This window comes from Danio rerio, chromosome 21 (assembly GCF_049306965.1).
Source record: "Danio rerio strain Tuebingen ecotype United States chromosome 21, GRCz12tu, whole genome shotgun sequence".
In the NCBI taxonomy this organism is placed as follows: domain Eukaryota; kingdom Metazoa; phylum Chordata; class Actinopteri; order Cypriniformes; family Danionidae; genus Danio; species Danio rerio.
In genome coordinates this window covers 165,001-180,000 of record NC_133196.1, presented here as the reverse complement: position 1 = coordinate 180,000, position 15,000 = coordinate 165,001, and the positions used below count along the sequence as shown (strand labels likewise).

The 15,000-nt window shown below is 44.1% G+C and overlaps 2 protein-coding genes and 1 long non-coding RNA gene across 5 annotated transcripts in view; 2 read left to right on the top strand and 1 right to left on the bottom strand.

Annotated features, from left to right (window-relative positions):
• The first annotated feature begins 3,363 nt into the window (after positions 1–3,363).
• Positions 3,364–6,784, top strand: rln1 (relaxin 1). The gene is given in 2 exon segments (NM_001278834.1): positions 3,364–3,594; positions 6,441–6,784. Coding segments are annotated over 2 exon segments (486 nt in total). The 5' UTR covers positions 3,364–3,416; the 3' UTR covers positions 6,749–6,784.
• rln (relaxin) lies at positions 3,417–6,748 on the top strand. Its single transcript, NR_036628.1, has one exon. It is a non-coding gene; the product is annotated as a relaxin (long non-coding RNA).
• A 2,058-nt stretch (positions 6,785–8,842) lies between the features above and the next one.
• Positions 8,843–15,000, bottom strand: part of jak2a (Janus kinase 2a) — a 19,942-nt gene continuing 13,784 nt past the window's right edge. For 2 of the 3 annotated variants that reach the window (XM_009295057.5, XM_073934237.1), the window contains 7 exons: positions 14,891–15,000; positions 13,448–13,637; positions 13,236–13,360; positions 12,514–12,686; positions 11,192–11,309; positions 11,009–11,122; positions 8,843–9,797 (listed from right to left, as the gene is read on the bottom strand). The exon at positions 14,891–15,000 is cut by the window's right edge and continues 24 nt beyond it. In XM_009295057.5, the coding sequence (XP_009293332.1) occupies positions 9,690–9,797; positions 11,009–11,122; positions 11,192–11,309; positions 12,514–12,686; positions 13,236–13,360; positions 13,448–13,637; positions 14,891–15,000 (938 nt within the window). In that variant the 3' untranslated portion in view covers positions 8,843–9,689. 3 annotated transcript variants of the gene reach the window in all.

Genomic DNA, 15,000 nt, shown 5'->3' with positions numbered 1-15,000 from the left:
TTAATAATAATATACATAATCCAGATGAATAATGTCTGCTTACTACTGCTGTGCGTCACTGATGCACAAATAACATTACAGAAACATCAGCAGAGCAGTGAACGCAAGAACAACAGAGCTCTTGCCTCACAACACGCTACTCCCAAGAGTGTCTGTGCGTGTACGTGCGTGTGTGCATGTGAGGTCAGAGTGTGTGTGTTCATCTCTTTATATCCCAGTGGCGACCCTAACCAGAACACACACAGACTTATGGGGACATTTTAGTGATTGTGTGAAGTTATAATGGGCTGGGTCAGTTGGTGTTTCTGTGTGGAGTTTGCATGTTCTCCTTGTGTTGGCGTGGGTTTCCTCCAGGTGCTCCGGTTTCCCCCACAGTCCAAACCGTACCGGCCAACACTCCTGTTTTTCCCGGGAGTGTCGCATATTTGAGACGCATCTGTGTTCAGTTTCCTCATTTCTCCTGGAGAACTCTCAGAATGAGTGTGCGTGTGCTTTTCTCAAAGCGAACATACTGGTAGAATCCAAATTTTTCTTTATTAGAAAATAATGTAGATGTGTTTGAATGTGGGTCAAGATGGGCCAAACTGAAACAGCCCGCCTGTCAATTATTAACATTTGGGCCAAATACTGCATTTTACACCTAGCCCAAGTTTTCTGTTTCACTTTAAAGACAATCTCTTCTACCTCCATAGATATATACATTAGATGTCGCCTGGCCTGTTGTTGTCTATTGGACGGAATGCGTCAATAGCGCCGCCATCTTGGTACAGGGTAGCGCTCCTTTGAAATGAATGCGGGACCAAGGTACAGTGGAGGACTGTGGCCATGCAAAGCCAGAGATATGCACATACACACATATATCTGTGATCGGGAGTTTTCCTGGATGTTAGTATGTAATTTTTTTTTCTAAATATGAAAACTATAATTTGACATCACTTTTCTACATTGATGGATCAGTGACCGCACGGGCATTCCTGACAGAAAGCTTGTGTTTGTGTGTGTGGAAATGTACTATTCACCCTCCCTGTTAAATCTGATCTGATCATGTCCTGAAACACAGCTCCTCTCCTGCTTTCACTCCTCATACTGACGGAGGGAGCGATTCGTTTGTGAATGAATCCCCCGAACGACTCTTTCACTAACGCTAGCCGACAATAATACAAGTTTCTGGCAGCGCAGCATCTCGTTGTCATATTTCTTTTGCATTGTTTGCTGATTTTATTCAACAAAACTAGCATAAGCCGAGTGTTTAGTGCGAGTTGGAGCTGCTTTGCCGTATGGTGAATGCAGTAAGAGACTGTTATCATCAATAACGTTACCTGATTAGCACAAAAGTTCAGAACATACAAAAACAGAAGAAAACTTAATATTACCTATGAAATGTTCTGCCTTTGTGCTTTGTTTTCTTTGTTTGCTCGTTACTACACCCGTAGACAGCACTAAAGTCCCGCATCTTCACGTAATAACACTGTCTTGGCTAGTGCAGTTGAATGACATTTGTCCTGGGAGCACTGTACCAATGTGGCGGCGCTATAGACGTATGCTCAGGGTCCCTATGCGATATCTAGTGTATATATCTATGTTCTACCTCTGCCAAACCCGGGCCATGTAAGGCCCACATGCTGTATGCCAGTGCAAATCTGGGACAGAACTCTGACAGAGCCTGGGACGTGGAGAGTGTCACATCACCTTCCTGCGTTTGTCATAATAGGGTATATGCCAAGTGTTTTCCCCATACTGATAAACTTCCGGCCAGCTGTTATTGCGAGTTTTTTCCAATTTATATGGTTTGTTTTACAGCGTCGATGTTGTAATGTTATTAAAATACATTCATTTAGATAGACCTCTGCATCATTTAGTTGCTCAAGCATTAAACGAGATAAAAGCCGTTTACTCACACGCACCTGTCAGAATCGGTGAGCTAGCGCAGAAGCTCCACTGAATATACTGGGGTAAAGTAAACGCTCATATTATTCACCTTATTCTCCACGCATGAGCGGGCGCTGCCATCCGAATCTTTTTACTCGAGACTTCCGCTCTCATTCACCTCCATTCATTTTAGACATTAAAAACGGCTCGTTTCACTGTTTGATGTTGCAAACTGATTTACTTGTTATTCTACTTGGTCTGTGTAGTCATGCAAACATTTGTTTGTAGAGCGAGTAGTTTGACCGTTTTCTGCCGTTTATTATTAATAGTCATTTCTCCAATAGGCGACTCAATCAGAAGTTCTTAAACAATCGCTAAAACAGCCGCACTTCCGCATTTCACAATAAGGTCAATACAGACATGGCGGGGGGAATGTGATGTACGGCACTGCTTCTTCTACAATCTGAGACCCACTTTATATCAGATATCACTCAGCCAGTGGAGATCGCTGATTTATAAAGAAATCAGACCTTAAACGCGCCAGTTTACAGTTGACCGGAAGCGCTTAACCCAGGTGACTGGCAAATTAAAAGTCCTGTTAGCATGCTTCAGCATATACCCTATTAACGTGACCTCACCTGGGAGAATGAGCTTGGCGGACACAGCCCAGCCTGAACCAGGCGTGTGGATCGAGCATTGTTAATATTAGGAGGAAAATACATATATTGATGCTTTTTTGAGTCAAACACTTCAGACAACGCTTGAACACAATTGAAGACCTGGAAGAAACAGGATTAAGACTTTCCTCATAATTGATTCATCAACTTTTAATACTGTAAAGACCCCGCAGACACCCTTAAAGACGAATAGAGACCCACTCACATGTTGACACACACCAGCTCTTGCCATGGTTTCATAAATAACATGGCAGAATGTATTATCTTAACACTAGACTACACTTGATGTTTTAAATTAAATCTAATGATTCATGATGTGATAAATTAATTAAATGGTTAATTAAATTTAAAAATGGTTATTCACATTTCTTTAAACATTTAAACATTAAACATCTTTATGTCCTTAAACCTCATAATTAAACAGAAATCAGGCCGATAACTGCAGAAATGTCCACTTTTGGAGAAGAAGACCCCTACAGCAGACCACCGAGCTCTGTGTGTTCATTCAGCAGTGAGAGTGTGTAATGATCCAGTGTTCAACATCAGCTGCAGGACTGAACTCACACACACGATCCGGCTGAAGTGTGTGTGTGTGTGTGTGTGTGTGTGTGTGCGTGTGTGCGTGCGTGCGTGCGTGCGTGCGTGCGTGTGTGTGTGTGTGTGTGTGTGTGTGTGTGTGTGTGTGTGTGTGTGTGTGTGACGTCAAAGAGAGAGAGAAGGTGTGTGTGTGTGTCTGAGTTTCTTTGTGTGAGAAAAGTAAGTGTGTGTGACGTCAGTGTGTGTGTGAGTATAAAGTCTCGCTGGACTGATGGACTCCTCAGACTCAGCGCAGCTCCGGTTCCTCGGTGTTTCCTCCGGTAACTCATCATCATGTTCCGCGTGTGTCCTGCGCTGCTGCTGGTGTGTGTGAGTGTGTTCGGGCTGTGTGTGTGCGTGTCCGCGGATCTTCCCAGAGACTTCGGAGTGAAGCTGTGCGGCCGCGAGTTCATCCGGGCGGTGATCTTCACCTGCGGCGGCTCCCGGTGGCGGAGAGCGGACACACCGAGCGGTACGTACTACACACTCTATACAGCACACTACAAATACAGCACACTAGATGTGTTCAGCAACACTCCACAAGTGCACATTCGGCACATCCCAGTCGCACCCTTAACTGTGAGAGTGCTCTATTACTGCATATACACACACACACACACACACACACACAATGTGATGTGCAGTGACCCTGCCGTGTGTCTGAGCCACTTACTGTACTGCAATCATGTGGGGTTTTTAGTAAGATGAGGTGATTTTAGGAGGGGCACTGCAATCAGTCTGCTGTGGTGATTCTACAGCGGCCATATAACACTGACAAATGTGTTCTTCAACAACTATTTAAAGGCATTTTACTACATCCAAAATGCGTCACTTTATTTCCAGCAAATATGAAACATCGAGTACATTTATAAACTGTTTTAAAACTGTGTGAATGCAGCTTCTCCATTTACAATAAAGAATAAAAAATGCTTCAACATCAATCAAAAGAGCTGTTTTATCTGAACATTTACAACACTTTCCACACAATCATCACAGAAACACGATCTCACATCTGCAGTATTACACTTCTCTAATTTTCACACAATACCTTTGAACTCACTTAAAAGTGGATTTAATTGACTTAATTTAAAAGTAGAAATATAATTATGCATATTGTGATGAGAGATGCAAATGTCTGATGAGCTTCACAAACACTGCACATGCTGGACTGTTGCCTTCTCATGTGCGGAGAGCAAACGCCACACGGTGCAGATATCAATAATGAAACTGTGTTTATCAGAAAATAGCCACCAAATGTTTATTAAAATGCCCTACATGTTAGTTTATAATGCTGACAGTTTTGTTTTATCAGTTGTTTTTATTTACAGAACTTAATAATGAACTTTTATAAGTTTCTTTATCTGCTTTTATATGATGATTCATGTTTTAATATGGACAATTATTCATAAATCACTTTGCCTTTCCAGTCATGTTTATTTTCAGAGATACTGTAAAGAAGAAGGAGTTGTCCGACACTTATGTACACTGTAGAATTTCCCCGTAAATGTACAGTTGATTTCTGGCCGCTGGGGTGCTGGAATAAAAGTGTAGAATCACAGCCGTTACATTACAGACATTTACTGTAAAATTACAGACATTACAGACATTTACTGTAAAATTATGGACATTACAGACATTTACTGTAAAATTATGGACATTACAAAACATTTGTTGTAAAATTATGGACATTACAAAAGTTTACTGTAAAATTATGGACATTACAGAACATTTATACTGTAAAATTACAGACGTTACAGAACATTTCTTACATTTAAATGTCTGATAAATCTCTGTAATTTAACCTCTGTTATTTTACCGTAATTTTACTGTTATTTTAATCCATCTGCTGGAAATAAACCATAAATGTACAGATTTTGTTTTACAGTGCACCTTCTTATGAGAACAGGTGTGTATCTTCAGTTCAGTTGTACCAGAACAGCATCATAAGAGCTCTGTTCTGCAACATATAATGTACAACTCTTACAAAGACACACACCTGATCCTCCAGCAGCATTATCTGTTCCACCATGCACCTTTTAAATGAGTGTACAGATAAACAGCTGACCCAGTACTGTAGTTTTCCACAGCTGTAGACTATAATAACTATTACAGTAGACCATCATCATCAGTGACTGCACTGTAAACAATAAAATCTGTAGTTTATTTCCAGCTAAAATTACAGACTGTAAAATAACAGGTTGAATTACAGAAATGTACATTGCAGCAGGTTTCTGTCATATAATGTCTGCTATTTTACAGTAAATTTCTGTAATTTAACAGCCGTTATTTTAGTTTTTGCCGGAAATAAACTGTAAAATTACAGATTTTGTTTACTGTGTGTGTGTGTGTGTGTGTGTGTGTGTGTGTGTGTGTGTGTGTGTGTGTGTGTGTGTGTGTGTGTGTGTGTGTGTGTGTGTGTGTGTGTGCACTGCAGTAAATGCTTTTCTTACTTAAACTTTGTGTTTTGTTTCGAGTCCAAATATCTCACAATTCTTAAATCAAGAAGAATTTTCTACACAAGCAAAACTTATTGTCTTATTTTAATCTGCCAATGGGGTCAGCAAAATAATCTTGTTTTTCCTTTTGACACTTGATTATTCTGCTTCCTCCATTGGCAGATTATTTTGCTTGTTTAAGGAAAAACTGACTTCATTTTGCTTATTATTTCTCAAAACAAGACAATGTGTTTTACTTGTCTAGAAAATGCTTCTTGATTTTAGAATTGTGAGGTATTTGGACTCGAAACAAGACAAAAAAATTAGAGGAAAAAAGCTAGAAAAGCATTTAATGCAGTGTAACCCCGCCAGCACTGCGCCACCCAACCCGCTCCGAGCTGGCATCAAACTGGCTTCCTTCCACATGGGAGTCGGTTGCTTTACCAAGGTGGCCAAAGTCCATATCCTCTATAGTCTGTCGCTAGAGCACCTTTAGAGGTCAGAGGAGTGAGCTTTACCTGCACAGCACTCACTAGCTGACCTCTGTTACTGTAGTATAGCTGATAAACTTTACCATACATCACTTCAGTATTGTGTTCAAAACAGCAGATTTACCAGAACATGCAGAATCCAGAACAGGGAATCTGTCAGTAACAGGAGAGTAGCTCAGACATCATCATCATCATCATCATCATCATCATCATCATCATCATCACGGCTGTTCATTCATTCATCATGTGTCCTGAAGCTGCAGGAGAGCTCTGTCATGTTGGAGAGATTTCAGAGGAGACCTGCGTGCAGCTCCACAATAACCTGAGCTGCAGGTATCCCGTATTACTGATCAGCACTACTGACCAAACAATGTCTCTGTGTGTGTGTGCAGGTGAGGTGTGGCTGGACCCCCAGCAGGACCCTCTGGATGGAGCCGGTTCTCCTGAAGTCGGTTCTCCTGATGCCAGTTCTCCTGGTTCTCATCGATGGTCTCTCTCCGGGGTTCTGCAGCTGCTGGCGGGGGCCCGGGTCAAGGCTCCACAGATCGGGCTGAGGGCGTGGCTGCAGACGCTCTCCTCCTCCTCCTCGGGCCCCGCGTGGCCCCGCCCCGACCGCAGGAAGAGGAACTTCTCGGTGGGTTTGGCGGGAATGTGCTGCAATCAGGGCTGCACCAAAAACGACATCGGCCGGCTGTGCTGAGGACGGACTGACAGACAGACAGACAGAGCTACACTCATATATTTATTTATTTATTTATTATCAATAAACACCTGCGGCAACTCACGACTCGTGCTTACACACACACACACACACACACACACCCACACACACCCACACACACACACCCACACACACACACACACACACACACACACACACACACACACACACACACACACACACACCCACACACACACACACACACACACACACACACACACACACACACACACACACACACACACACACACACACACACACACACACACACACTCACTCATGAATAAAGGCCTCCTGTGTGGTTTGACTGGTAAAGGGCTGTTCAGGCGTCTCCACAGCAGAAGAGCAGCAGTTTGAGAGTGGAGATCTGCTGTATAGTAGTTTATTAAGATGACAGTCGTGATGTCGTGTGTGTCCTGGTGAAGACAGCAGCTCCTCTGTGTTCATCTGTGTGGAGGTCGTGTGGTGTTTATGCTCTTATCTATGTTCTGTATGTGTTGGTTTTCTGTTGTTTTCTACAGGCCTGTAAATAAATCTGACACTGCGGTTGATGTAGTGTAGTGTTGAGACTGACAGGTGAAGGTGTGCTGCTGCTGCTGCTGTCTATATTACAGATTCCTCCGCTGAGACTCGGTGTGTTCAGCCTTTGCGACTTGGTGAATGGTGTAAACCGGTCAAGTCTAGATCAGATACGCGTCAGCATTTTATGAAACTGTACAACAACATTGAATATTTGTACAGGACTGAGATGAGTTTAGGGTCTTTCAATAAATACAATTTACTGGGTAATTTATTAAATAACATAAATAATACTCAGTAAAATACTGTTTTATATTGAGGCTTGGGTTTAGGTAGACGTTAATAAAATACAACTCATGGGAAATGTAATAAATAATATAAATAATTCTATAAATAATATAAATAATTCTACCGTGTCCAATCGAGCAACAACCGCGTAAACCGGTGTGAACCTGTTCAAGAGTCAGTGTGTAGAGTCGAACTGAGATTCGGTTCAGTTCACACTCGATCACTGCGCCGCATTTCTAAAACACATTTATTTATTCCACCTCAACATTTATACATATTTTAACCCTTTTTTAAGTTGTCGAAAACAATTTATAAGCATCAGATAACTCCTTACGTCACATGATTGACGTCGCGTCATTGGAATAATAATATGCAAATGAGCAAATACGTAAATATCGGCGTGTTTTCGGCGTGGCGGCTGAGAGACTGTAAGTTTTAAATGTTCCTGCATCTGAAGACAAATTAAGGAGACAAAAGACAAAACTTCTTAAAACCGACAGCGTGTTCACAGCAAACACCTGAATGGCGCTGTTTTCATTGGGCAGCGGCCACTGCGCGCGGGCGGACAGTTACCGGAGAGCGCGCCTTCACACACAGAGCACACTGATGTCCGCGCTGTTTATGAAAAAAACGCTTTAAAATCCTTCTCCAGACACATTTTGCTTCTGCTTGTTAGTCAGATAAAGTTTCCATGCTCCCTCTTAGTGGCAACTGTGGAAGAAATAATCGATAAAATGCTGATAAACCGCTGAGTTTACCCGCCAGCTCGTGCATGTGCAGGAGCGCTCCTGTGAGTCAGGTCTGAGTGTCCAACACCGGGGGTCTTTCCTTTAAAAAGTATCTCAGAAGCTGCAGAACACACTCAAATATACACCTCCACATGCCAAAGTGTTCCTCCATCTCTCTCCATCGATGTTGTTCTCGATATCCATCAGCATTTGAGTGTCAGATGTGTAAACGAAGCTGTTTTCGTCATACGGTAGCGTTAGCATTAGCGGATTATTGTAGTTATTTGGTCAGTCTCTGGGACAAAAGCAGCTGAATGAATGCCAAAGCTTTAAATAAAAGCGAAAGCATTAGGAGAAAGACTGATCTACATGTACAATACACGAGTGCTGTCTAGAGCTCATTACTGGTTAAGATGTCAGAACTGACCGGTGTTGAGGAGAGGATGTGTGAATGAACAGAGCTTTCTGTCAATATTCCAGGACATCCTCACCTGTGTGAACAGCACAAACATCAACACACACACACACACACACACACTGACCAAAATATAAACACTTTTATTAAATGCACAATGGCTCTATACACTTGATCTTAATGAAACTCAGACATCACTTCGTCTTCTTTGCAGTAAAGATCCAGCATCAGATAACACCAACACAATCATTCACAGCAGCAGAGGGGAAATCCAGTAAAGCAGCAGATCCAGAGGAGAGCGAGCGATTAAAATCTGTAAAATCTCTTTTTAAAACAGGCTTGAACGCAAATAAACACAGCAGAAATGATGAGAGTGAAGGCATCTATAATGGAGATGTTCAGCAGGTGCTGATGTGAGGTTAATTGAACACTGTTTACAGCAGAACGCTTCAGTCTCACATCTCTGATCATCCACAGTTCAGCTCCACCTGACTCAAACTTTGAGAAATTATTAAGAAAAAAATACAAATATGTAATGCACCATCTCTCTCTCTCTCTCTCTCTCTCTCTATATATATATATATATATATATATATATTAGACAGAAAACCCTCTGATGTTTGATCATTTCCCAGCTTTAGCAGTAAGCCAGTGCCCTCTGCGTCTGTGCTGATCTTATTATCCTCATGAGAGCGGCGCTTTGAGCTCATTCACCTCCACTGATTGATTTATCGCTGTAAAGCTCCTCTTCATGTTGTGTGCGGGTGTTCTCTCATCATTAATGTTAATTATTGTATAAACACATGTCTGTAGCTGGAGTGGATTGTTGTTTACTGCTGTTTATCATTCCTAGTCGTTTCCCACACAGACAGATCCTCATGCAGTCGCTGAATAAGTCCTCCTCACTCAGATTACATGTGGGTTTTGATATGTAAGCGTGTGCACATGCGTGTCTCTGGCGTGTCCTCCGTCAGCCGCTCTGGCTGTCCTGGATGTCCTCGACTGTGCGAGCGAGGTCTCTGAACAGGGGGCGATCGGCCGGCTCCGGGGCCCAGCACTGCTTCATCAGCGCATGGATCTGAAGCACACACACACACACACACACACACACACACACACACACACTTTACATAGTGTTTCCTTGACAGGTCATGTTGTTCATGTGTCAAATTAGGGCCGCACGAGATTGGGAAATCAGACATTGCAATATTTAGTTTTCTGTGATATGAATTAGCGGTGGACGATGTTTGATCATTTGCGATATACTGGTAAATATTCAGCCCACAATAACAGAATTGTGTTATTATAACAACAATAAAAGCTATAATAACTGATCTGAGCACTGATTTATTATCATTATTGCAGTAGTGTGATGTTGAGGCTGTTTACAAACACTGATGTGCTTTAACTCTGAGTTCACCTCAGAGCAGCAGTCGAGTGCTTAAAATCACTATTTTATTTGTGAGCAGACATAGTTTAATATCACTGAATGAAGAAGAAATCGTGCTGATTAATCGTGCTGGTAAGGGCTAGGGTAAATTAGCATTGCACTATAAATATACTTTAAAGCTCAGAAAATACCCAGGACAACTTGAAGAGCACAACTAATTCAGATATTACCGCAAGCGTTTGTTCTCTTTATATTTGATTTATTTATCTGTTTATATCTGCTTTATCCTCGTGCATGGACAGCTGACCATAGCTGACGTCTTCAACAGAGCGAGGCTTCGTGAAAAACAAACAGTTGAAGCAAATGTTGGCTTTGAAACCCGCCTAGTGGTCATTTTTAGGTATTGCTCTGAAACGGCTTCAACAGAAACATTTAGGTGAACTGAGGAACCATAACCCATGCTGTATCATCGAATACTCATGATTTGGGGGAGTGACTGCTGTTCCTGACCGACATGTTCAGTTTAAATCCAGGGTGAGGGAACGACAGTCATTTAAGATTTGGGTTTTGAATTGTAATGTGTGTTGTAGCGTCAGTCTGACGTCGTCTTCTTGTTTTATTGGTGGTTCGCTTTCTTAAACAGAGCATTACCGTGTTATTTCAGTCATGAATAACGAACATTATTAGGATTTAAACTCAGGACAGCCGCAGCGCAGTTGCACTGTGTGTCCACTAGGCGTTGTGTGATTGGTGTGTTTGCAACATGGTGAATCAGATGCAGATTCAGGCTTGAAACGGCCCGATCCCTTGACTCGCTTTAGTCGTGATCTGGGTGTTTTTGTGCTTCGGGATCTTGTCTGTTTTTAAAGCTCAGTTATTAGCTAGCGGCGGGTCTGTACCTCTGCTGGACACCCATCTGGAGCGGGCAGCCGGTAGTTCCGCTTCAGCAGGTCGATCAGGTGATAGACGATCATCTGACCCTGTTTATCCTCACCCATCTGCTCCATGAACACCTGAACACAGCACAGCATCAGGAGAATTGATCATCACTGAGCGTACAGACGAGACGGCGCGACACTCACCGCTGGAGGACTGCAGCTCTTCTCACTGTAGGTGAACAGTTCATAGAGGACGACTCCGAAACTCCAGACGTCTGACGCCACGCTGAACTTACTCTCGGTCAGAGACTCCGGCGCATACCTTCATCACAAACAGACAAGAACACGCAGTGACTGAGCATACACCGCTTTCACACTGCACGCGGAGAGCGCTGCGCTATGACACCCATTCATTCTAATGCAGCATGCAAACACTGAGTTCTGATTACAGCAGACCAGCTGCAGTTACAGATGACAACACTCAACATTCAGCTGTCTGGATATTACGCACGAGTGTACTCGTCTATGCAGGAACCACACCTGCTCACCGGAAAAGCAAACGCAGAAAGCCATGATCAGCTCAAATAATGTGCTGAAAGGACGTTTTCACGTGGTGTAGTCCCTCCTGCTGTTAGCAATAGCGCTCCCAACACTGCTAAACTGATGATCGACTCGCTCACTGCCAATAAAACTTTACTGTCTATAAAAGCTGGCTATTTTAGTGCCTTGTGGGGATTTTCCATGTAGCTGAATGTAAAGAGTCTAACAATATTACTATTATTTATTGATATTTAAACTATAAATAAAGGCCGATGCACACCGAGACGTTTTTTGCTCGCGTTTTCCGTCAACGTTAAACGCCTCCTGACTAAATAAAAGGCGTCAATGTGATCGTGCACACCAATGCGCAAAACGCCAGGCGCTAAAGCGTCATTTAAAAAGAAACGCCTCACGCTGGTTTTTTTATTTGACGCGCTGCTTCAAAACCTTCTCCACCAATCAGATCAGCACTTCTGTTCACGTGCACGGAGCTGCTGAAGTTACAGTAAACGGCACTTGGAGGCGCTCAAGCGCAAAACTGTCAATGCGAGCGCACACTGAAGAAGATGCCCAGAGGCGATATGAGCGTGCAGCTGCTGATAACACTGCTGAACGATAATCATTTCCTCATCGCTAGAGCTGGAGCTGCTGCTTCACCCATCCATGAAACTCCAGTAACAAGCGTGTGAACTTCCTCTCCTCCTCCTCCTCCTCTTCTGTGCTATAAGCGGGTTTTAAATGCTTAAAGTTGTGTAGCGCCGTCTAACACCAATGAGTGATTTTGCTTCCTCTTCAGCTTGACGCCAGTGAAAAGCGCTTAAGTTTGTATACGGAAAAACGTCTGGTAAAACGCCGACGATAAACTCAAACGAAAACGGTGTGTACGAGCCTTAATTGAAGAAATTCCTGCGCTTGGCCGAGTGCACTCAGAATTTGTGATCTTTCATGTCTCCGCTTCGGCCGGGCGCGTGTGTGAATGTCCTCACCAGAATATGGGGCTTTCTCCGGGCTCTCGCACTGTGTAATACTCCTTATCCTGAGGGAGAACTTTAGTCAGGCCGAAGTCTCCGATCTTCACCCGAAACTCGCTCTCCACCAGGATGTTGCGCGTGGCCAGATCCCGATGAACGTAACGCTTCTCTGCCAGATAGTCCATGCCCTGAACACACACACACACACACGTTACACACTCCGCAGAGTAGGGTTGTGCCGCATGTAAATTAAGAATTAGACTAGACAAGAATTAGAATTGTTGCTCAGTGGCCTCACAGCAAGAAGGTCTCTGGTTTGAGTCTCGGCTGGGTCAGTTGGTGTTTCTGTGTGGAGTTTGCATGTTCTCCCCGTGTTGGTGTGGGTTTCCTCCGGGTGCTCCGGTTTCCCCCACAGTCCAAACACATGCGCTATAGGGGAACTGATCAACTACACTGGCCGTAGTGTGTAGTGTTTCCCAGTACTGGGTTGCAGCTGGAAGGGCATCTGCTGTGTAAAACATATGCTGGAATAGTTGGTGGTTCATTCCGCTGTGGCGACCCTTGATTAATAAAGGGACTAAGCTGAAGGAGGATGAATGAGTGAGTGTCGTAGTTTCATATATTGGTGATCTCTCAGGCGAGTGACAGGATGAACTGAAAGTTGAGTATATCGCCCTGCACTGAGACAGGGTGTTCTCCAGGTGTGTGTGTGTGTGTGTGTGTGTGTGTGAGAGCACCTTGCAGATCTGCGAGGCGTACAGCAGCAGTTTGCTGTGGTCGAAGCGTTCCCTGTTCTTGCTCAGGTAGTCTCGCAGGCTGCCGAACGGGAGGAACTCCATCACCAGCCGCAGGTTGTTGCGTCCTGCAGACAGAGGGAGAGCGGTGAGGTGTGTGCGCCACTGTGGACATGTGCTGCGGTCGGTCAGAACACACACACACACACACTCACCTGCGCTGTAACACACGCCCTTATAGCGCACGATGTTCTCGTGCTGCAGCGACCGCAGGATCTCGATCTCGCGCTCGAAGTCGCGCAGGTGCTCCGCCGTGCTGTGCTGAAGCTTCTTCACCGCCACGACCTCACCGGTGTTATCCTGCAGCGGGTCATAGCGGCACTTCTCCACACTGCCGAAATTACCCTGCAGACAGAGGAGCACATGAGCTGAATCAACCCATCAGCACGGTGACGGTGTTGACATGGACATCAGCGATGGAGCGATTCCCTCAGTCTGAGGAAGACACTGATGTGATGAAGCAGCTGCTTCCTGAATGCTCCTGATTCACACTAATATAGCAGACGGTTTGATTAACGTCATCACATCACCATTCGCTGAGTTTCCTCCGGTGAACAGTGGGTGTTCGTCATATCAGCAGCACATGTGATTGTCATGTTAACATGGGGATGTTAATACACCACTCCACCCCAACCCCCCATGAAGACCTGCAGCGGGTTCACTGTTAATAAGCAGCTGAAATGGTCAGTTATACGCTCAATTATTCTGTACACGGGATTAAATCAATAAAAGCTAATAAATTAAAGTTCAGCTTATCAACATTCAATAGCTATTATAAAGAAATGACGTCCAGTTATCAGATCTCATCAAGCTTTTCTTCAGTGTCGAGCTCAGTCAGTCTGATTATAGAGCAGCGGGGGGAATAATGTGTTCCTCTAAACAAATGCTCACGTCTGAACATGTTCCACTGATTTCCCAACTGGTTATGCTCATTCAGGACAAAAACTGCTGCGTTTAAAAGAAAATCCACCAAGATCGACATGTTTAGATGTTGTTGTTGTTGTTGTTGTTATGTGTATATGTCTGTTCAAACACACCCAAAACCCATGGTGTGTGCAGAATCCGCTCGGGAGTCTGTTTATCTCTATGGAGTGTGTCTGACAGTCACGCACCGCTATACTGCATTAGAGGACTGTATAGGGGCGATGCTGTCTGTGATGGAGAGGAAGGGAATCCTGCTGTTATTATAGTTAATTATAACTGTTTTCATGCCTGAACATAACGAAACCACAGAACAGACCCGCAGTGAAGAGCAAGCGGCGCCCCCTGGTGGATCAGCAGTCTGGGTTGTGTATGATCAGCTCTCTGATGTTTATTGCCAGCCTCCAGAGAAAGACTGAAATACGGGAGAAACAGCTTTACAGGATGATCGCAGGACAGAACCGTCAGAAACACCAACTGCTGAAGCACTGCAGTACTGCTGCTCTAACAGGAACACTGCACAGGCCGGACCTCTGCTCTGTCCAGCTCCATCACGACTGCACTCACAGTAACATCATCAGAGGTCTGTGTACCTGCTCCACTCTTCATCAGAGTATCGCCTTCATCCTATTATAATCACAGTACTGATGATGATGATGATGATGATGAAGGCTCACCTTCCCCAGCAGCTGCAGGAATATCAGGTGTCGCGCCTGGAACTGTGTGGGCTCCTGACTCTCGAAGGCTCCGGCGAGGCCTGGGCCCCGATGCCTGCTGGGAACTGTGT